The 22,383-nt window shown below is 35.5% G+C and overlaps 1 protein-coding gene across 1 annotated transcript in view; it reads right to left on the reverse strand.

Annotated features, from left to right (window-relative positions):
* LOC150104387 (uncharacterized) overlaps positions 1-22,383 on the reverse strand; it is a 382,513-nt gene that overhangs the window by 33,520 nt on the left and 326,610 nt on the right. Inside the window, exons 15-18 of the mRNA XM_090396468.1 lie at positions 20,402-20,489; positions 20,046-20,123; positions 14,458-14,524; positions 5,792-5,805 (exon numbers count right to left, since the gene is read on the reverse strand). Of these exons, the coding sequence (XP_090252594.1) occupies positions 5,792-5,805; positions 14,458-14,524; positions 20,046-20,123; positions 20,402-20,489 (247 nt within the window). The remainder of the gene's footprint in view (positions 1-5,791; positions 5,806-14,457; positions 14,525-20,045; positions 20,124-20,401; positions 20,490-22,383) is intronic.

Raw genomic sequence — 22,383 nt, forward strand, 5'->3', positions numbered from 1 at the left:
AAATTTTCGATACTAAAAAGATTCACAATCGGAAATCGAGTTATGCAGTATAATAACATCGTTTGTTGTTCATAAAACAAAAAAAAAAAAAAATTCGTTTCTAGAACTGATGTGATAATCCATATAACGGTATTTTGCTAGGAAAGAAAGCAAAAGGTTATATTTATTTCAATAAATATTATTTAAAAATATAAATATGTGACATAACATGTTCAATGCAAACATCTGAAAATTCGCAAAAAAAGTTGTTTCTATATTGGAACAACCAGTGCAACTGCAACTGTTCCGTTGCAGTGATTTGAAGAATAAATTTATAATACAGCAAATTTGCCACTACTAAACAGATTCATTGCAAAGGCTGATCGATGGTCATTTCAAGATTGATTATTTTTGCCCATGTGAAATTCGTTTCAATTTTTGGGAAGAAACACAATAAATCATTTTAGAGGGAAAAAAGTCAAATATTTTAGGATAGTAAAGAAAATTCCAAGTAAAACAGTGTGTGTAAAGACAACAGTGTGTGTAATGATGAACGGTACAATGCCGATGAAGTTTCGATCCATGCAGAATGCTATGGTGGGCTGGATATTTCATCCACCTCAGCCGGTAGGAAGGTTAAGGTACACTTGTTTCTCAAGAATGACTTCTCACTGGCCTCAAACCATGTTCAGCCTTGTTAATGGCAGCACTTTCCATTTCCAATAGATGTTTGAACATTGCAAAGTTATGAGAAACTTTTCAGTACTCAAAACCTCCCAAACTTTGAAGGCCATATTTTATCTGTGCTTTAAACACTGATTTCTATTCCATGTTTTAATGGGATGATAACAATCCAGTTTTAAGACTTTCAAAACACAATTTCTTCTTTTTCTTCTTACAGAAATAATCCTAGTTTTTTACCTTTTGCTGATGGTTTAACAGTGAACACCACATCTTGCTTCTTGGACTAAAACTTAACTCGCAGACTTTCCTGGCATAACCGCATCTTTGAAAAACTTCAGGAAAACCAACTTGGCATCTTTTTTTATTTGATGTTACTATGTCCATGCAAATCACAAATCAACTCAGTCATTGAATATTGCTCCCATTTTTGGTGTTGCACCTAAAGCTTCTCTAAATTTCAAAATCTTAAAATCAGTAAGTGATCTTAATTTAGGGCTAAAGGAATTTTTCATAGTTCTTTGTGTATGATTCATGTTGATGTATGCATTTTTTTTTTAGATCCATTCCCTACAAAAAAGAGAAAGAAACATCGAAGAGTAAATCGCATTAATTGGCTATTCAGAAGACAACCTCCAAAACAAGAATCTCAGGACAGTGGTAATGGAAGTCCTCCCTCCAATGATTTATTTGGAAAACCTTTATGGAAAGTATGCACAGATGACAACCTTCCCAAAAACATTCTGGTAAGTTATGTTCTATTTTAAAATCAGATTAGATAACAGCACTTATTAGTTATTATTTTCTTTCTAATGTCTATTTGTTAAGCTGCATTGATAAGATTGGCTACCAGTGATTATGCAGACTAGAAAGGAAATGTAATCAAGTGCTGCCATTTCAAAATTTGTTGATGTGTCTCATGAATGATTATCGTTTATGCAGAGCAGAAATATGTGAGATATTCAACATCTATGACAGAATCTGTAATCATAATTGAGATCTGAATAGAGATGTACTACGTTTTTGCCACATTTAAAACAATTTAAGCATAATCCAGTTCTCTTCATTAAATAAGCCAAGCTACCACTTTATTAGCAGCCCCTCCCCCACACACCCACCCACCCCAGGTTTTTATTATGCTCAGGTGCTTAAGACCTTGAATACCTAGATGCAGTGGTAGACATTGCATCTTGTAGTTTTCAGTGATTTGTGGTTTGTCCTATAGATTTATGTCCTAGTGCAAATTTAAGAGTTTTATGTGAGTGGGAATGCATATGAATGTCTAATCACAAATTTCGTGAAGGTTAATGTTAGAGAACACCATTGTTAGTTATTATCTTAATGTTATTTATCATATGCTAACTCTTGTTATCAAAGGTTCCAGTCTAAACTTTTTTTGAGTACCTATAAAGAATGGCCAACCTATTTGTTAATGTCTACAGGAAACCTGTAACATAATTTTAACCATACAGAAGTATGTTCTGAATGCAGTAATGGAATATTCTCACATTTTATTATGAAGACAAACTGATAGAATTGAAGAAAACAAGAGGATGACATTTTTGAATTTAGTTCTCAAGCATATTTTGAGAAACTAAATGATTTGTTTAATGATTATTTAAAGAGAATATTAGTTAACATTAGTATGTTGCCACTACAGTACTTGGTTAAATGAATATGAAATTATGAAGCATGATTTATGTGTGCAAAGAACTGATGTATATATTTTTTCATTTATGTTCTAGGCAATTCTGATCCACCTCTTTCAGAAAGGTCCCTTTACTGTAGGCATTTTTCGAAAATCAGCAAATGCTAGATCGTGTCGTGAATTAAGGGAAAAGCTAAAAACGGATGAGCCAGTCAACCTTCATGGCATTTCTGTCCATACTATTGCTTCTGTCTTTAAGGTAACATAAAATATGTTAATTGATATTTTTGATTTAATTGCAGGCAAGAAAAAAAATATTTAACTATTTTCTTTTCCAATGATTATAGTGTCACATTTTGAGTAGGTCAAAAACTCTGTTTAGTAATGACAGTCTACTCATTGTCATTAATTGACATGTTGAGTACTTAAAGGAAAATAGCTGTTATCATTTGTACTAACATCTTTTGCAAAAATTACTAATTGTTGTATAACTAATCTAATTTTGATATTCAAATATCCAGATTGCTTGCTGGAGACTTGATAATGAAATGGCATAATGGTGGTTCAGTGCAACATTAGAAACATTAATGGGAAAAGAGATGGAATTAGTATAGGAATTACAGCAATATCACATAATTCATGTTACCAAGACAGAAGACTAAATCAAGTGAGAATGAATAATAACCTAAAATATTATATTCAAATAATAATAATAAATGCTGAATATTTGAATAATTCAAATATTCAACACTAAACATGAAGATAAGCTTCTTGAAAGGCAGGCAATTTAAAGTAAAGTGATTTGGACGAATTTTAAAATGAGAAATTAGATATCAAGGCATTTGTCTATAGCTCCCACAGAATATTGTAGTAGAGAAAGAGGAAATTGTAGAGCCTCCATAGCTCAGTCATCCTTTGGTCAGAAAAACCTGGGTTTAATTCCTATTCATGACACGAGGAACCTTTATCTGGTCTCTTTCAACTAAAGGTGAATTAGCCAGTCTCATTCGGAGGTGGAGGTTTTTCCTCCTGGAAACTTGGGTTTTTCGTCCCTCAGACAGGCAAACTGGCCCTGTGAACACACACACTTCTACAGACAAAAATACCTCTCCACCCAACGTCAGGCTCTGCAACAAGTCATTTGAGGTTGCATCATGTGAGGTTGTACATGCGTACGGTTGCATCATGTAAGAAGACTGACCCCAAACAGATGGGATAAGGCACAAGAAGAAGAAGAGAGGAAGTTGTAAAAATTGTGCAAATATATTAAAAAAAGAATCAAAGTTTGAGTAGCTTTCAGAGATAAATATTATTGGACATAAATAAAAGTTCCTAATGTTGAAAATCAGAATCAAACACAATTAGATTCCTGATATGTATGCTCAGGATATTATGATAGCATTACATGAAAATGTTACATCATTACTAACTACTTATATGCAATATTATAGAATCAAACATCACAAACCTATGGGCAATATCTTAAGAAAATGTTGCTGTATTCACTCAGGTGGACATGTGAAGTTGTCTGCAAGGATAGAAAAATCAAAGCTTCATGATTGACTGAAGAAGCTAAAGAAGTTCTGAACAACAAAAATCATATAAAGTTCCTGGCAAGTAGTTGGCTTATGCTCTTAGAGAAAAATAAGAAAGGCAAAAAGAATAAATAAACTAAATGAAATTATTAGAAGACTTGAAACAAGCTTAGAAATGGAGATAAAAAGAACTAGAAATGATAAAATGAAATAAATATTGAAGATAAGGATATTTTGGATGTCTGAAATAAATACTTTCATTTAACAATATTTTAAACAAACAGTGATAGCAAATATTCAAAAGAAATGTGCTTAAGAATACATATCAGTACTTGAGGCAGAAAAAAAAAAAAGACTAATGGAATAGAACATTCAAAGAGAAATGCTTAAGTCAGTTTAAAATACTTTCAGGGTTGCTTAAGGATCAAAACTATATATGAAGGTTGTTTGAAAAGTTTGGTAAAAAAATAAGTTAAACACATTTTTTGGAAAAAATCACCCTATATTTCTCAACATAGTCTCCATCAAGGTCTACACATTTGGTCCAGCAAGTTTCTAAGTTTTTCATTCCATCTTAAAAGTAGGATTTGTCAAATTGTGCAAAATAGTCATTGACATCCTCATTTGAAGAAATTTTTTCCCACTGAGCCAGATTTTTAAATTTGGGAACAAGAAACTGAATACAGTGCATGTGGAACTAATTTGAACCTCAATTCATGCAATTTTGCCATTGTGAAGGCCAGCGTGTGGGACGGTGCATTGTCTTGATGAAGGAGCACTTTTTTGTGCCCCAATCTTAGTTGTTTTTTCTTCAGTTCTTCTTTTAAACCAGTGTTTCTCAACCTTTTTTGGATCATGTCCCACCTCAACGTCTCAAAGATTTTGATGCCCCCCTCTAGCATAATAGTCAGCCAAGTTCTGAAAAAGTATAATATAAATATGTACATTTTTTAATTGTCCCCAAAAATATTCAAATTACCCCCCGCCTGTGGGGTGTACACCCCACTTTGAGAAATACTGTTTTAAATGGTCCAACAATGATTCATAATAGATTCCTGTTACTACCCTTTTCCAAATAGTCGATCATGATAATTCCTTGAGAATCCCAAAAAAACAATGGCTGTCACCTTCCCAGCTGACAAAAGTCTGCTTTTTTTGGTGCTCTTTCACCGGGCATTGTCCATTGTTTTGACTGCTGCTTGGATTCAGGTGTGTAGTGGTGGATCCAAGTTTCTTATACAATCACGAATCGACAAAAAATCCTGCGAACTGCATTAAACATCTCCAAACACTGAGTCGAAATGTCTTTTTTGCGTGTGTTTTTGATCAACAGTCGACAATCGGGCACTCATCGCGCACACAGCTTTTTCATGTGCAATTTTTTGAGCAGGATATTATACACCCGCCACTCAGTTGAGATGCCTACAATCTCAGCAATCTCATGCACTTTCACTTAGCAGTCTTCCATAATGATACCATGGATTTTGTCAATCATTTCCTTCACAGTGACTTCAGTTTAAACTCATTTATCCAAAAATAAATAGTCTTTAATGCTGGTGCAGAGTAACCATGAACTGCATCTAACTCAGCTTTGATCTGCACGGCTGTCGACTTCTTCAAATAAAAGTGTTTTATTACTGCACGAAACTCATTTTTCTCCATTTTTATGAAAAATGCAAACACGGTAATTTTAAACGTTTGCCAAATGAGAACTATGTGTTGCACGTGGCTAAATTTTTGCCAGCAGTCATGAAAAAGATGATATGTGCCGACACTGGTATGGATGAATGAATTGTGTCGCCGTCTGTTGGAAATTTACCAAACTTTTCAAACAACCCTTGTATGTAACAGTGCTACTACTAAAAGTTTTTAAAGTTTTTCATCTGTATGGATCATATATGAGTGACATTAAATTTGATAAATTCGTGATATTAAAGTAAGTTATTACAGGTATAACATAATCTGCATAAATTTCATATTTTATGAATACATCATGAAATCAGCAGGTATAGAAAACATCACCTGCTTATCACCATTCTCAATAGAATAGGTAGGATATTTCAGCTGTTTAGTCATAATTTGTAGTGAAGATGGCATATTAAATATATGGAAATAGACAATAGAATACTTAAAGCAGGTATAAGAGGGAGCCACACATGATCTGAAAATAAAATTAGGAAAACAAACAGATATCTTCATTTTTAAATAATTGTACTGTCATTAGAAAGGGACTTGACATTATTAGCATTCAAGGATATTTGAGTAGAGCTAATCTAAGGTGGTATGGCCACTAAAGAGGTGATAAATGATTAGTAAAGCAGATGTGTGTAAGAGAGAAAGAACAAGATCTAGGTTGATTGATACAGCTAGTAATGTTTTTAGAAGACTGAAATGTAGGATATCACAACAGAATTGGAAAAAAATCGATAATAGTTATGTACACTTAATTTGTTGGCCCGTTGATTAACCTCGCTGCACTATGACCATGAGGCTGGGTTTGAATCTTTCACAAACAGTTAGACACTATACTGTTAGACACCAGTATAGTTTCCTATTCAGTTGTGAAAACAGCAGAATGCAACCAAGATTTGGGCAGTATCAAAATTTTCATTTTTGCTTTTGGAAATTAATGTTTCAATAGTATGAGGTAGTTTGAATATCATAATATTTGAATAGTGAATGTGTCTGCAATGTGAACATTGCAGACACACTCACTCACTGTTGTTCATATAAAAAAAAAATTTGCTGAATAGATTTTTTTAAACTCAATTATGGATACAGAATATGTAACATAAATCATAAAAACTTCCATTGCAGATCATTTGATTAATAATTAGTTTAGAAAAGTTTATACAATCAACAGGAACTGAATTATGCATCCAGTTGACACAGAACATTTATTAAAGGAGACTCGGAGGCACATGAAGTATCCAACAGAAAAGATGAAGTAGATTATGGTGTTATAGAATTTTTGTTTCTTTTTTCAAAATTCAGTGAAAACATAAATGTTAATAGGAATCCTGTCCTGGATGAAAACTAAAGACAACTGTTAGTATAGGATGTTGCCATTTCTTACTTAAAAAAAGTGCACATTTATTTATTTTTTATTTTTAAAAATATACACTTTGACTAGTTGATCAAACATTTACCAGACTTCATAGAGATAGATTTTAATGGAATGGGATAGCCAGATATTGTGTAATGTTCAGCAACCAACCGGACTTAATTATGTTAGGTGAGTCCCTGTGAAACACAGCTTGGCATGAATGTGTTTTAACTTTACAAAGTATTAGTACTACAGTGTTAAATTAATCATGAAATATTTGAAATGCAAGTAGTCAACTGTTAACATAATCATGTGTCTACACAACCATGAGACTCATTAAGGTCTAAGAGGTTTATTCAGACAAGGAATTATATTTTTACAAAATTAATCAACATTCAACATTTATTTTCCATCTGTCTCCCCAATTATAAGAGGAAAATTTAAAAAAAAATGCAGATATCCTCTTACTTTATTTTAGAAATTACAGAGTCACTTTTAATTATATCATGCTACAATTTTAAAAAAAATTAAGAGTTTTTCTTTTTTTTTGAAGGAATTTCTTCGCTGTTTACCCGATTCTCTGCTTCAGGCTGATCTTTATCATGAGTGGTTACAAGCTGTCACTATGGAGAACAGTTGGAAAGCTCGAGAATGTGTTTTAAGGTAAGTAATGGTTTCTTATCCCCCTAAGTAAGTAAGTAAAACGTAGTCAGGATTCTTGTTTATTTAAAGAACAGAAAAAATAACTCCTGTGTAGTCATTTGGGAAGAATATATCTGAATTGTATTGGAAATGAGTTTGCTGCTCAGATGGAGATTTCCCAACCCCTTCAAACAGAGCAATTAGCAAAAGTGAAAACTTATCTTTTAGTTTCCAGGAAATACTCAAACATAAATGTAATGAAAGTACATATTTATGCTTCTATCGGGTCACATGAAGAAATTTATTTGCTGGTTAATTAAATGAGTATTAGCTGTTCATCACTGTATATGCTAACCCATTTGAGGATTGAGAAAGGGTTTTGAGATCACTGTATATGTAATTTTTTTTTTTTTTTTTTTTTTTCATTAATTTATCTGCAATACGGCAACTCACAAAATGATCATTTCTGTAATCGACTAGTATAGCTTTTATGCACAGTGCATTTCCAAAACCCTTTCATTCTTGGCCAATGTGAAGCATCTTGTTCTTAACTTTCCTTGTTCATATTTTTATGCACATCCCACTCCTGAAAAGTAAATCTATTGCACAATAATACCATGCTATGCTGAGGGGTAGATATTCTGGAACTCTAGCTGTAAAAACCAAATATGGTTCTTTTTGAAGTCTCCAATAAGCTGAGGTGTCTACCATCTCGTGACTGCTCTCCAACGACAGCCTATTTGGATAGTGGGGATGACACCACTTTGACTCACATGTTGGCCTGGTCATTTGTAGGTTGTAGCAGGAATGCATTGCAGAAGAATTTTTTAAAACAATAACAAAAACTGCATTGCAAAGGGAATATAGCACAGATTTATCTGGTTAAGATTTTCTAATCTGTTCATGTAGCAGATGAAAATTTTTTGAATAAGGATTTTTTTTTTTTTTTTTAAAAGATTTCTTAGGGGAATATGAGTGTCAGCCATACTAATGGTCTGAATAGTGGTTTATCAAACTATAAAATATGCACTAATAGATTAAATTTTAAAGGCATCTACATAAAGAGAATGTTCGCTATGAAACAATAAAAATATATTCAAAACTTGCCATAGATCATAAGTTTACAACTCAAGTCTTGGTCACAGCTGTAACCAAGTAACAGTTCACACGATAAAAAGCATGTTTTTAAACATCTATTATTATCATCATCATCAAATTCCTGACATACACCCTCAAGGGGTGTACAAGATATTGTGATAATACTACATGAAGAACTTACATCTTTACTAATTTCCTATCAACAATATTCCTCCAAATCAATCTGTTTTCTGTTAAAACTCCAACATTATCAGATCTTATATTTCTGTTTTCTAAGGCACTTTTTTACTGTATCAATCCACCTATATCTTGGTCTTCCTCTGAGTCTTTTTCCTGCCAACCTGGCAGAGACCACTTGTTTTGCTAATCTTTCATTTCCCATTATGTTTAAGTGACCATACCACCTGAGATTAGCCCTGCTAACACAATCCTGGATGCTGACAATGTCAAGTTCTTTCCTAATATCATTTTTAATATGCTATTGCCATCGATGCCATTTGTTCATGCCCCTAAATTTTCTCAGGACTCATATCTGTGGTCTCCAGTCTTTGGTCAAATGTTTTATTTCTAACCCAGCTCTCAGACAAAGACAAATCCACTCACTCAGAAGATCTCAGATAAGTTAGAGATGGTTTGAACACTGTCTTGTATATTTAGTGTTTTGACTAATTTCTCTCTTATTCCATATAAATTTATTCAGTTGACTTCCTCCCATACTGGCTTTGTTGATTCCGTTGTCTATTTCCATATTTAATTTACTATCTTCACTAAAAATTCTGCTTAAGTAGCTGAAATGTTTTACTTGTTCTACAGGTTCTCCATTCATGATACAGTTGATATTTTATTGTCTTTGTCTTGTTATTGCTGATTTTTATACCAAATTTATTACAACAGTTATTCAATTTAGTCAGGGAATCTTGCAGACTTGTACTGGATTTATTTAAAAGTAAACATCATCTGCATAAATTAAGAGTTGAGATTAATATATCCAATTTTGATATTAGGTTTCATACTGCTTTCCTTCATAATGTGATCTATATAGATAATGAATAACAGAGGGGATAATGTACATCCTTGTCTGACACTAATTTAACATCATACCAGCTACCTGAACTTCCTTCAATTCTCACTGCTGACTTATTAATAAAGACTAAGTATTACTTGATATAAAGTCCCATTGACACCATATAACTAGCATTTTGAATAGCTTTTCTCTTGGCACCTTATGATATGCCTTTTGCAGGTCTACAAAACTCAAATACAGTCTTCATTATATTCCCACAAAGTGAAAATCTGATCCTGATAGCCTCTATTTGCCTGAATCAAGCTTGTTCTTCACCAAGCTTCTTTCAACTGTTTCTCAAGTATACTTGCATAAATCTTACCAGGAACACTCAGTTGCTGAATACTTATGTAATTCTCATCTGGACACTATGAGAGCTCTACTCTATGATGATTTGTCAATCATCTGGAATTTGTCCCTCTGTCCAAACCTAGCCACCGCAAGACTTTTATATCTCCATACTTGAGAGCATTTCTGGCCGAATATCATCTACTCCTGCTGCCTTTCCACATTTCAGGCTTTTGATGGCTTTTTCTACTTCAAGTATGGATATGAATTCCTGATTGCATGCCTGTCGAGTTTTTTTTACCACTGTGCTGTCACTGATTGTTTCATTTAGCAATTTTTTGGCATAATTGCTCCATACATCAAGGATAACTTTACTGCAGTTTTCATGTCAATTTTATCATCTCTAATTCCTTTTACAGCACTCTTTTCTCCATTTCTGAGCTTTTCCAACAGCTTCCAGAATATATTTATTCATAACTTATTTTGAAACATACGTGAAACTGTGGTAACACTTCTTCCAAGAATTTAAATTTGGCCTGGTTGTCTGCTAATTTAATGAACAGTGGTGAGAACTGTATTTATTATTGAGTTATCACTACCTACCATTATTTCATATTGATATATACTAGGAGTGGTGTCCCCCTAGTGTGTGTGTGTATATATAAAAAAAAAAATATCAGCTAACGCCTTTTTATTCCCGTATATGGGGAGTAGGCGAGGCCATTTAGCCCTATCTAAGTTTTGGAGACTGAGTGGGCAGTTCAATCTCCACTGGTACCAATCAGAGATAGATGGCCCACGACTATCACTAATTAAGCGGTACTCAGTGAAGAGAGACGGCTCAAATGTGCCGCCATCTTGTGGTCCCTAACACAATATATTTAATGTCTGAAATAATGTGGGTTCTACGGTCGATTTTCTTGAGTTTACAGGACGAAAAACCCGCTTGCCCGTGCCAGAGATCGACTAACTCGGGAACTGGTCGAAAAAAGGCTTAGAAAAATTTCCTCTAGTAGTCGCAGACTAGACTCGAAACCAAGTCTTCCTTCGTGCGGCCAAGCGCCGTGGTTGGCAAACGCCACATCCACTGAGCTACACAGGCTCTGTGTGTGTGTGTATATATATATATATATTACTTCCAACTAACTTTTCTTCCTTCTATTTTCACACATCAATTAAAATGCAATCATATGGTGAAATTGATGTAAAGTTTGTAGTTCGGGTTGAATCCACACAACAGCACCCAACCTAAATGGGCATGCGACACCACTGATATATATATATTAGTCAGAAATTCAATACTAATATATACATACACAAGTCCAACTGTGTAATATATATGTTACCGCTAAAGTGCAGAAATCAGTTATTCTGCAGATTATCTAGGTATTGTGCAGATTAACTATGGTGATCCGTTAATGTGCAGAAAATTGTTTCATTTCTCAAATTACCTAGGTAATCTGCAAATTACCTAGGTAATCTGCACATTATCTACTAGGCACTCGCTAAAGTGAAAATAAGATCTTTGCTGGAACAACAGCAACGTTTCTGTATGCTTGAATTAAGATAATGTTATTTATTTATTTTTTGATATCTAAAGAATCAAATTAATACAATCAAACAATCAACAAATTAGTTGATAGAATCAATCATCAATCAATTAATATAATACAAGGAATCAAATGGTTTAAAATATTATTACAATTAAGAAAAAAAACATATGATAAAATTATGTTTACTTATTAAAAAACCAAACTAAAAGTGGAGGGAGAGGGGGGAAGGAGTAGGGAAAGGAAATGAGAGAAACAAACTTTTGAACTTTAACGATATGGAAGCCGTTAATGTGCACATTACCTAGGTAAAATGCGGAAAACTCTTGATTCCGCACGTTAACGGAGCAAATCAGTTAATCTGCAGATTAGCTAGGTAATGTGCACATTAACGGTTTTCGCACTTTAGCAGTAACATATACACAAGTCCAACCTCCTTTGACTTTAATCATACAATCCATGAAAGCTCTGGCAAAAAATGTAACATTCAGTGGATCATCAACACTCTTTCCCATTGTAAATATGGACAAAAAATATAAATTTATAAAAAATTATATATTAAAAACTTGTCAATATTGGTGTCCTAAAAATGTTGGTTCACACACACAAAACAGCAATTCATGACCAATGGCAACGTTCAGTTGGACTGGTTGACACAATAACCTATCATAGCCACTGTTGTCCTCAGCAGACATCCTGCCTTGCTTTCTGGGTGGTTTAAAACCCACTGGAATGCTAAGAATTTGACCCACTGCAATGTGTATGTCTGTTTAAAGGTGTCCATACTTGTACAGCATACCAGGGCTATTAAAGCAAATGTGATGCAATGTTTATGCATTGAAAAGTATACTCTTCATGAAGTATTAATATATTGTGTTTAATTTTAGGAATCACATGAAGCCAGGAAATAATTAGGGGAGTCTTTAACAGGAATAAATGCAAAAATATATCAGTGATATTGCTATTCTGTGGGTGTGCACCTCACAACTAGCACACCCGAAATATGCACCTCTGATATACACACATCATCAAATTCCTTGTATACTGCTAGTTTAATGTTTTGGCTAATTTCCATCTTATTCAACTGGCTCCATGTTATACCTACTTATTGTGTTGTCTATTTTCACTAAAAATTGTGACTAAATAGCTGAAATATTTTACTTGTTCTATAGGTTTTCCATTTTACCTTCCATTTTCACAACTTGGTCTTTTTCATGTCATATTTATTATAGCTGTTATCGAGTGCAAGTCTGCAGGATTTTTTGTCATGATCTTTGATCATGACAAATAATGACAGCTTTCCCAACTCATTCAATGTTTTTTCTTTAAAATTTGGGTTTTTGAACCTTAAAATTTGTGACAAACTCCACATTTTTTTCTTGAATAATATTTGTATAGTGTGAGTATACGTAGTACATGTTGAAGTTTCTGGAACAAGAATTATGTGAAACTGGAATTCGAATAAATTATTTCACTGACTAAAATTAACTTGGAAGCTGATTTTTGGTATGCTGCCCTATCTTCCCGTTGGCATTAATAAGAAAAATCACCATGAAGAGCACTACTTTCATCTAAAAATTGAGATATAAGCAGAAGCATTCATCATAAAATATTAATACCAGAATCACGCTTAATATTTTTATTTGTAAAATTTTCAGCTGAGTTTCATAGCCATTGTCAATATGGTTATAGGAAAACTCTAAAAGAACAACAGTTTAATTGAAAGCATGTGTTTTCTCCTGCATCTGCACACCCACAGATGCAGGAGAATACCACATGCTTTCAATTAAATTGTTGTTCTTTTAGAGTTTTCCTATAACTGTATTAGTTAATATAATTTCCCACAATTGAGAAAGTTTTAGACAGTTGCTTTTGTTTAAATTTGAATTGTGAATGTGTGCTTCACAGCTTTCTTTGTAGTCTTTCCAGAAGAAAATAATTTTTGTATAATATTTTGGTTTTGTTCCACTGAATCCTGTGTTTTGTAGATAAAGTGGCTTTGTAAACTGGATCTGATTCAGAAATGTTTTATTTTATATTGCAATATGACCAGCTATGATTAAATTCAGGGGACAAGCATTGTAGTGGTACTATTTGTAAAACTGGAAGAGGTAAAAAAGTGACTTAAGAAAGACATTTGTTTTCTTTTCAAAGCTAGACAGTTTTTGCAGTCATCTTCCCCCCCCCCCACCCCCCCCCCCCCCCACCCCCCCCCCCCCCCACCCCCCCCCCCCCCCACCCCCCCCCCCCCCCACCCCCCCCCCCCCCCACCCCCCCCCCCCCCCACCCCCCCCCCCCCCCACCCCCCCCCCCCCCCACCCCCCCCCCCCCCCACCCCCCCCCCCCCCCACCCCCCCCCCCCCCCACCCCCCCCCCCCCCCACCCCCCCCCCCCCCCACCCCCCCCCCCCCCCACCCCCCCCCCCCCCCACCCCCCCCCCCCCCCACCCCCCCCCCCCCCCACCCCCCCCCCCCCCCACCCCCCCCCCCCCCCACCCCCCCCCCCCCCCACCCCCCCCCCCCCCCACCCCCCCCCCCCCCCACCCCCCCCCCCCCCCACCCCCCCCCCCCCCCACCCCCCCCCCCCCCCACCCCCCCCCCCCCCCACCCCCCCCCCCCCCCACCCCCCCCCCCCCCCACCCCCCCCCCCCCCCACCCCCCCCCCCCCCCACCCCCCCCCAATTGATACGGTACAATGTGCCTTAGACAATAGAAATATAAGATCTGATAATGATAATATTGGAGTCTTGATAAGTAATAGATTGATTTGGATAAAAATTGTAGATAGGAAGTTAGTAATGATGTAAATTTTTCATGTAGTACTATCATATCCTGTACACCCCTTGAGGGTACATATCAGGAATTTGATGTTGATGATGTTGAATAAATTATTGGACCAATATTTTGAATATATTCATTCACACTTACCTATTAATGGATAAGGTGCATCATCTTTGCCAGTTTTTACCCAGAGCTGATAATGTCGTCGATTCTCCTATAATAAAAATCAAAAAATTAAGCCACACTGAAATCGACAGCCTTCGTGTTATTACAAAATATGCTATTAAAAATAAATAGCATGCTAGAGTACATTCAAAATAAATACCACCTATAAAAACAGGCATAGCATGTAATGCACAATTTCTATCGGAAATGAAGAACACTCTGATGCTTTTGCAACAAAAGTTCAATGGGAAAACTGGCTAGTTATTTAAAACAATGCAGCAACCAAAGAAGAAATGGTTAATGTTAACGAAGTGACATTTACAACTATCATACAGCAAAACATAATCAGTTTTCTATTGATTAACTGCAAAACCACAATAATAATGCTGTATCATAAAACATTTTCTTGCTCCCAAACCAAAAACACAAGCAGTAATGGGAATGTTTGCTCCCCATGGGCAATGAAACAAGTATTTACTGATTTAATATCAAGTTAAATTTGTCATCCTGCTAATTAAGAGCTCCAATCACAGCGATTTAAAATTAGTATCAAATTTTAATTTATTACTATTTCTCAGAAAAAAATTTGGAATTAACTGCTTTAATTTAACTGGGTAGCAATATATAAGTTGTAAGTCAGCAGTCAGTAATGAAGGAAATACAGGAAGGTGGTTTTGATTAAAATCAAGAATAAGACAAAGATGCACATTATCACCACTCTTATTCATCATCTATATGGATCGTATTATGAAAGAAATGACATTACACCTGATATCAGAATTGGAGATATCAAATCTAGCTTTATGCAGATGGTATTACACTCCTATACATATCCAGGGCAAGTCTCCTGGATTCTCTGACTAAAATAACAGCTGTAACAAAATTAGGCATGAAAATCAGAAATAAAATGACTAAAACTATGAAAATATGCATACAGAAAACTTCAGCTGCATTCTAAATGGAGAGCATATTGAACAAATAATATATATATATATATATTATATATTTAAGCGCAGTCAGTTTTTCATCAACAACAGAATAAGCAAATCTGGTACAGTGGGGAGCCAGTTGAATAAATTTATATTGAATAAGAGAAAAATTAGCCAAAATGCTAAACTAGCAGTATTAGATTAAATTACAGACTACAGATATGAGAGTTAAGGGGCCTGAACATTCTTTGCATTTAAGAATGTGTGAGTAGGGTAAACCTAAGGTGGTATAGTCACTTAAACAAAATGAGAGAGGAAAGTATTTCATGCCAAGATGGCAAGAAAAAGACTCAGAGAAAGACCAAGACCTAGGTGGATTGATTCAGTTAGAAGAACAAAATGTTAGATATAATAATATTACAAGTGCTGAGAAATAGACTCATTTGGAGGAAAATTGCTGTCAGATTACATTATTATTATTATTATTCATGACACCTCCAAGGAGTCCGAAGACTCATCACGGGAGGACACCTACAGCTGTCTCAACTACTACACCGAACCTGTACTACGGATCATCTCCATCAACGCCACCTACCGCCCACCTCCACCACTACCACAACTAGTATTTTTTGTCTGTAAATTGCATGTGTTCTGAAGGGCTGATTTGTCTGTATACGGGATGAAAAACCGAGTTTCTAGGAGAAAAAGCCCTGCTACCTCTGTATGAGATCGGCTAACTCACCTTCGATTGAAATCGTCCAGATAAAGATTCCTCCCGTCGCGACGAGAATCGAACTTAGGCCTATTCCAATCAATGGGCGCAATGTACCGTTGTTCTTCCAATTGAGCTACGGAGGCGCTAAAATTTTTTTTACAAGAACTGACACAAACTTTTATTTTTCAAGAAATTTTGTATAAAAATAACTTTGCAGAACTTTACAAAGTGTACACAAAAGTGCCCATATGAATGTGGGCTGTATGAAACACAAGATGTTCAAGAATGTTATGCTATAATAATAATGAATGACAAATGCAGGAACTGAACTGGTCAAAAAAATATTTACAATATATACAACCAAAGTCAGAATAAATAAACATAACTGTCCACTCAATGTTGTTAAGTGACTGCACATGCTTTTTTTGCTTTACTTTAAGCAGAGATACAAAACAGGGGCTGTCATAAGATGGCACACATCATTCATACTGTCCATTCACAGCCTGAGTCAGAACTTTGGTTTCAATAACACTTCACATAATGGCACAACAAACTTGCTTGGGCTTCTTTCAAACTGTTCCAATTGTTCCTGAACATATTTGGCTTTAAATAATTTACACTGCTGAAGGTAAATATACAAAGTTATTAAATGCACACTCGCACACAGATACTCACTCTCACACATACACACAACAGTGGGCCCCCTGTTCAGCCCCAGAACCAACTTTGAGATGAACTACATAATTCAGACATCAACACCTGTCATCACTACTAGTTGATGCCTGATCCATTGACTGTTGACCAACTGAAGTACGACGAAGCGGAAGACAACCCAAAGTTGTCATTGGATCATCTAACTTTGCAGTCAACCAAGGATGATTAAGAATATCTTCTAGGGCTGGTTGGTCTGCAGGTCGGTAAGAGAGGCACTTCCGTATAATCGCAACCGGTGTATTATCTCGTATCCTGACACCATCGAAAACTGTGCCAAATCCTCCCTTGCCAAGCAATTTTCCAAGTTTATAGTATTTCTCAAATGGTTCCTTTTCCCTGGCTAAACGATCTGTCAATTCCAGTTCCACTATTGGATGAAAACATACTACTAAATGCCGGTACTTTACGGGAGAGCATATTCCAAAATTCAAAACACAAATCCAGTTGCAGTGAGATATACGAAGTAGGACTACGCCCTCCCGTTACATGCAACACAACAAACACCAAGCTTACAACAACCACCAACGGACTTTACTATTAATAAACTTAATCATGTAGTGTTGTCATAGTAGCCTGAACATCCCTTGAGGGTACATAACAGGAAATTAATGATAATAATAATAATTTTTAAAAAAAGCAAATGGTGTTTGTTTAATGGGATATGGTCAGAACTGTTGTTAGGATATATGCCACACCTAGGCAAACACTATTTAGCTACTCCTAAATTCAAGAAAATATGTAAAATAAAAACAAACAAAAAAGTGTTTTTATGGTTGCAATACAATTTTCCGTCCTCCACATTTATCGCTCTTGGACATTGACTTAGAAGCTTAGTGGTTCACAATCACCCTGGACACAGTAAGTACTAGTTAAATGCTAGCATCACCCAATATCATCATGAGTTCATAATTTAACAACATTAGAGAGAAGAAATTCTGATGCTAAGATAAAACTGGTTGGTAATAATAGGATGTTGAATTTCTGTTTCTTGTAGCAAGGCTTATACGTTGGTCATACATAACTGGTAATTAGCTTAAGGAATTAATATCGCATATAACAGATATTAATTAAAGCAAACTTTAATGAATACCTTCAATATTTCGGCAATGTCATGTTGCCATCTTCAGGAACATACAAATATGGTATGTGCATGCAGGCACTAACAAAAGCAAATGAGGAAGAAGGCAAGAAACTAATATTGTTCCTAAAGTCTAGGCAGTTGAGCTGAAGTTCTCATAATGTTTCCCAAATTTGGGGTAGTTTCATGCACCCAAATTTGTTGAGGTTTGGAACGTTTTTTAGAGCTGCTGATGATTCCATGAATTAATCTTTCATACTTGAACTTGCTGCAGTGTATTATTTTAGTTTCCTTCCAACAAATTCTATGGCAGGTATCTAAGGCATCTGCCAGCCCAGAGTAGCTGTAGTGGTGAAGCTGGATGTAGTCTTCGTGTTCTGAAATCCTGATATTCGCGAAAATCCTGATATTTGGCCTGTTTGGCCAAAGTAGGACAATTTACAGCTGCAAGGGATACACCAGGTAGGTCTAGGGGCAGTGGTTGGTCTTTGGTAGAGTGGATAAGGGATGCCAACTTTTTATATGGTCTATAACACGAAGTCAGGTCATATTTTTTGAGGATATTGGTTATTTTCTCAGAGGTGCCCTGGATGTAAGGGATGGTGATAGATTTAGTGTAATCTTTATTGTAGGGGGGGGGGGTTGTGGTTTGGTTTACTGGTGTTAGTATTTTTTTATATTTTTTGGGGGGTTGTAGCCATTGGCTAAGAAACTGTTGAGGATGTGGTTTAGTTCAGTGATTAGGGCATTGTGATCTGAGCAGATTAATTTTGCCCTGTTGAATAGTGGTTTTATAACCCCATATTGTTATGAGGGGGGGAGAAATTGCTGGTGGTGTATCTGCCTGTATGAGTGGGTTTTCTATAAACACCTTATCCACTCTACCAAAGACCAACCCCCCCACCCTAGACCTACCTTGCAGCTGTAAATTGTACCAATTTGGCCAAACAGGCAGGACAGCAAATATCAGGATTTCAGAACACAAAGACTACATCCAGCTTCACCACTACAGCCACTCTGGGCTGGCAGACCATGCCTTAGATACCCACCATAGAATTCTTTGGAAGAAAACTAAAATAATACACCGCAGCAAGTTCAAGTATGAAAGATTATTCATGGAATCATCAGCAGCTCTAAAAAAACGTTCCAAACCTCAACAAATTTGGGTGTATGAAACTACCCCAAATTTGGGAAACCTACATTATGAGAACTTCAGCTCAATGGCCAAGACAACCCAATTAGCCCACTAGGGGGAACCATTAGGACTTTAGGAACAATATTAGTTTCTTGCCTTCTTCCTCATTTGCTTTTGTTAGTGCCTGCGTGCACATACCATATTTGTATGTTCCTGAAGATGGCAATGTGACGTTGCCGAAATATTGAAGGTATTCATTAAAGTTTGCTTTAATTAATATCTATTATATGCGTTGTTAATTCCTTAAGCTAATTACCAGTTGAATTTCTGTGTTTGAAAAATCACGTCATTACAGTAAGTAGTATATATGTTAAATTACTGGTGTAGTACAAGAGTAATATTTAAATAATAGCATCTTCTTCTGAAATGGAAGATGGTGTCATAATTATGCTTCACATATTTTATGTCGTCATCACATTCTGTGTCTGTGCAGTTAGCGTAGTGGCTGTGCTCTTCGCAACCATATACCTGGGGAAGGAGTGTTCTAGGTTCAATTCCCGTCAGTGACATGAGGAGCTGAAGGATCTTCCTCATTCATAGCCAAGTTAGTCAGTCTTGGGTGTGGACAGTAGGTTTCCCCCAGTTTATCCTGGGGTTTTTCATCCAGCAAAGCAGGCAAACCGGCCTTGATAACTCAACATTACAGACATAGGGCTAACTACCTTATCCTGTGAACGGTTTGCGGTCCGATGATTAACTAATCCTTGACACTGCAAGGTAAAAGAGGGGAAAGGAAGATGAGATAAGATGATATCACATTCTATATATGATAGGTGTTATTACTAGTTATGACTTTTTAAACATCAACAAAATACACATCTGGTGCCAATGTTCCTTGCTTTGGTAATCTGAACAACTGCTAATGACTATCAACAGTAATATTTCTTACAAAGGAGAACAATATGTTCAAATTTAGTTATTAATAACCAAATTACTTACAGAAAGTCCTAGCTCCTGAAGAACCAAATTAATACAATCCACAGCAGTATGAGTATTGCCAACTTTTATTGTTTTGAACTAAAATAAAAGATAAAGTTTTTTTTTAAATCCACAGAATGTATCTTGATATATTTTGTGTATATATATATATATATATATATATATATATATATATATATCAAGATACTGTTTCAAAAATTATACAAATACCTAATTATTTCATTAACACTTCTTTTACACATCATTGGACATTTTTTTTTATATTACTGGTAATTAAAATTAAGTTAAAATTCATAATAACAAGGCTGCTGTAAGCAAATATTAGTCAAAAATCTAATTACCACCACGAGACTTACAAAATCATCCTTTGTATCAGGATTCCAATAAGTCACTTGAAGTGATGTCAGAGATGAGCCTTCTTTTTCTTTTGCTTCTGTAAGCAATCTAGATTTAAAGACACAAAATAAAGTACCATAATTGAGTTCTGCGATCAGTTTGCTTTGCAATTCAGACATTTAAAACTTTTCAATTTCAAATTGTTACACTGAAATTATTATTATAACAAATCACTGCAGATGGACTTGAATATAATTATTTAAAAATAGTAATCCTAGCCTTGTATGATATAGTAATCCACTATATCATCCATCCACAAGATGGTAACCCATTCCCTCAATTTCAACACCAACTTTTCATGTGAAACTCTATCAAATGCCATTGAAAATGTAATAAAATTACTGCATAAGCATCTACTACTGCCCTTTAACAAACCTATGCTACCTTCAGTACAAATTCTTATTTTCATCAACTGAGCCTTCTATTTTACCATAATCAAATTCTCCAATACCTTTACTGACTACAGCACTACTATTTTGGATCCTCTTAACACAGAAACACTATCCTTTTCCCTTCCACTTTTGAAGAACTCTCCTGTTGTATGCCTCTCACTGAAGAAATAAGTCAACAGCATTGTTAGTTTCATTGCTCATTTTCCCTAATACACACACAACAATGGCCCATCCTGCCCACTGCCTTGTGAATATCCTGCTTATTCAATGTTACAAACTTCGATGCATCAACTTCCAGTTCATCTTCCTTCTGTTCTGTTTTGATGCCATTCCCTTTTGTTCAACACAAAAAACACTGACAAAATAGTCAACATTTACACTATATCATCTGTTGCTGTCAACATCTCCAACAACAATGTTTTTTTTTTCATTTTTTTTTCTTTCAAATTCAGCTTTCCTTTTACTGACCATATAATCTAAAAACTCCTTAGGTGCTATTGGCCTACTCTACCAATTTCATTTCATATTCTGTTTTCTTTTTCCTTTCTTTATCATACATCACTTTTCTTGCCTGTGATTTCCACTCCTCATGCAACTGTTGACCCTTTCATAGTTATAATTGCCAGCCTAGTTGGCCAAGTGGTTAGCATATTATCCACTCTCCAACCAAAAGGCTGCAGGTTTGAATCCCATCCTGGGCACGGATATTTATGATTGTCCATGAAAAAAATAGTGGCTATCAGCAGTAGATGGCATTGGTGTAGATGGTGAAGATAGTTGCTGTTGGTGAAATGAATGGTGGAGACGGAGAATTGTAGAGTAGGTGACCTCCCTATTATAATAATAATGTCATTATCTACCTAGTTTCTGCCAATCTTATTCATTCATTTGATGTCTCTCTTTATCCTCCTAATTGTAGAAATGACAGCTTACATAATGGTCTTGAACTGTGATAATTCAAAACCACTTATCTCAACCTACTTCCTCAAGTTATATGTCCTGAGCTGCCTCCAGTTTGTTATAATTTCCTACTTTGTAGTTCCATATATCCCCACTGCTCCATGGGTCAAGCAGAGGCAGCACTGATGTTTCATCTCTCTCTTATCCTGAGATGCCATCACCAAGTTGAGAATCCATATATTAACTCAGTTAATGATGGGAATACAGTTCGAAAAGAATTGCACAAAAGCAAACAGTGAATTTCTGGTGGTTATAATGGCCAACTGTAACCCTATCAGATAGAGATGGCTATATCATCTGTCACTGTGAAAAGACTTTATTCTTTTAATTACTGGCATACAAAATCTGAATAGTGCTTTCAAAACGTTTGTAAAGAAAAGGTATTACATAAGTAAAAGAAATGTGATCAGATTTTCTGTGTGTGATATGCACATACTAACTTACTGAATAAGTTTACAGTAACCAAAGCATTCAATATTACTACTATATCCTTATTCCAATGGATAAAACTTATATCATTAAATATTGTAATTAAGAAATATCTAACAGTTAATCGAACAGTACAAGGATTAGTTTGAAATAATTCTTGC

This window comes from Typopeltis vanoorti, chromosome 8 (assembly GCF_054136105.1).
Source record: "Typopeltis vanoorti isolate ZY-2024b chromosome 8, IOZ_Tvanoo_1.0, whole genome shotgun sequence".
Lineage (NCBI taxonomy): Eukaryota > Metazoa > Arthropoda > Arachnida > Uropygi > Thelyphonidae > Typopeltis > Typopeltis vanoorti.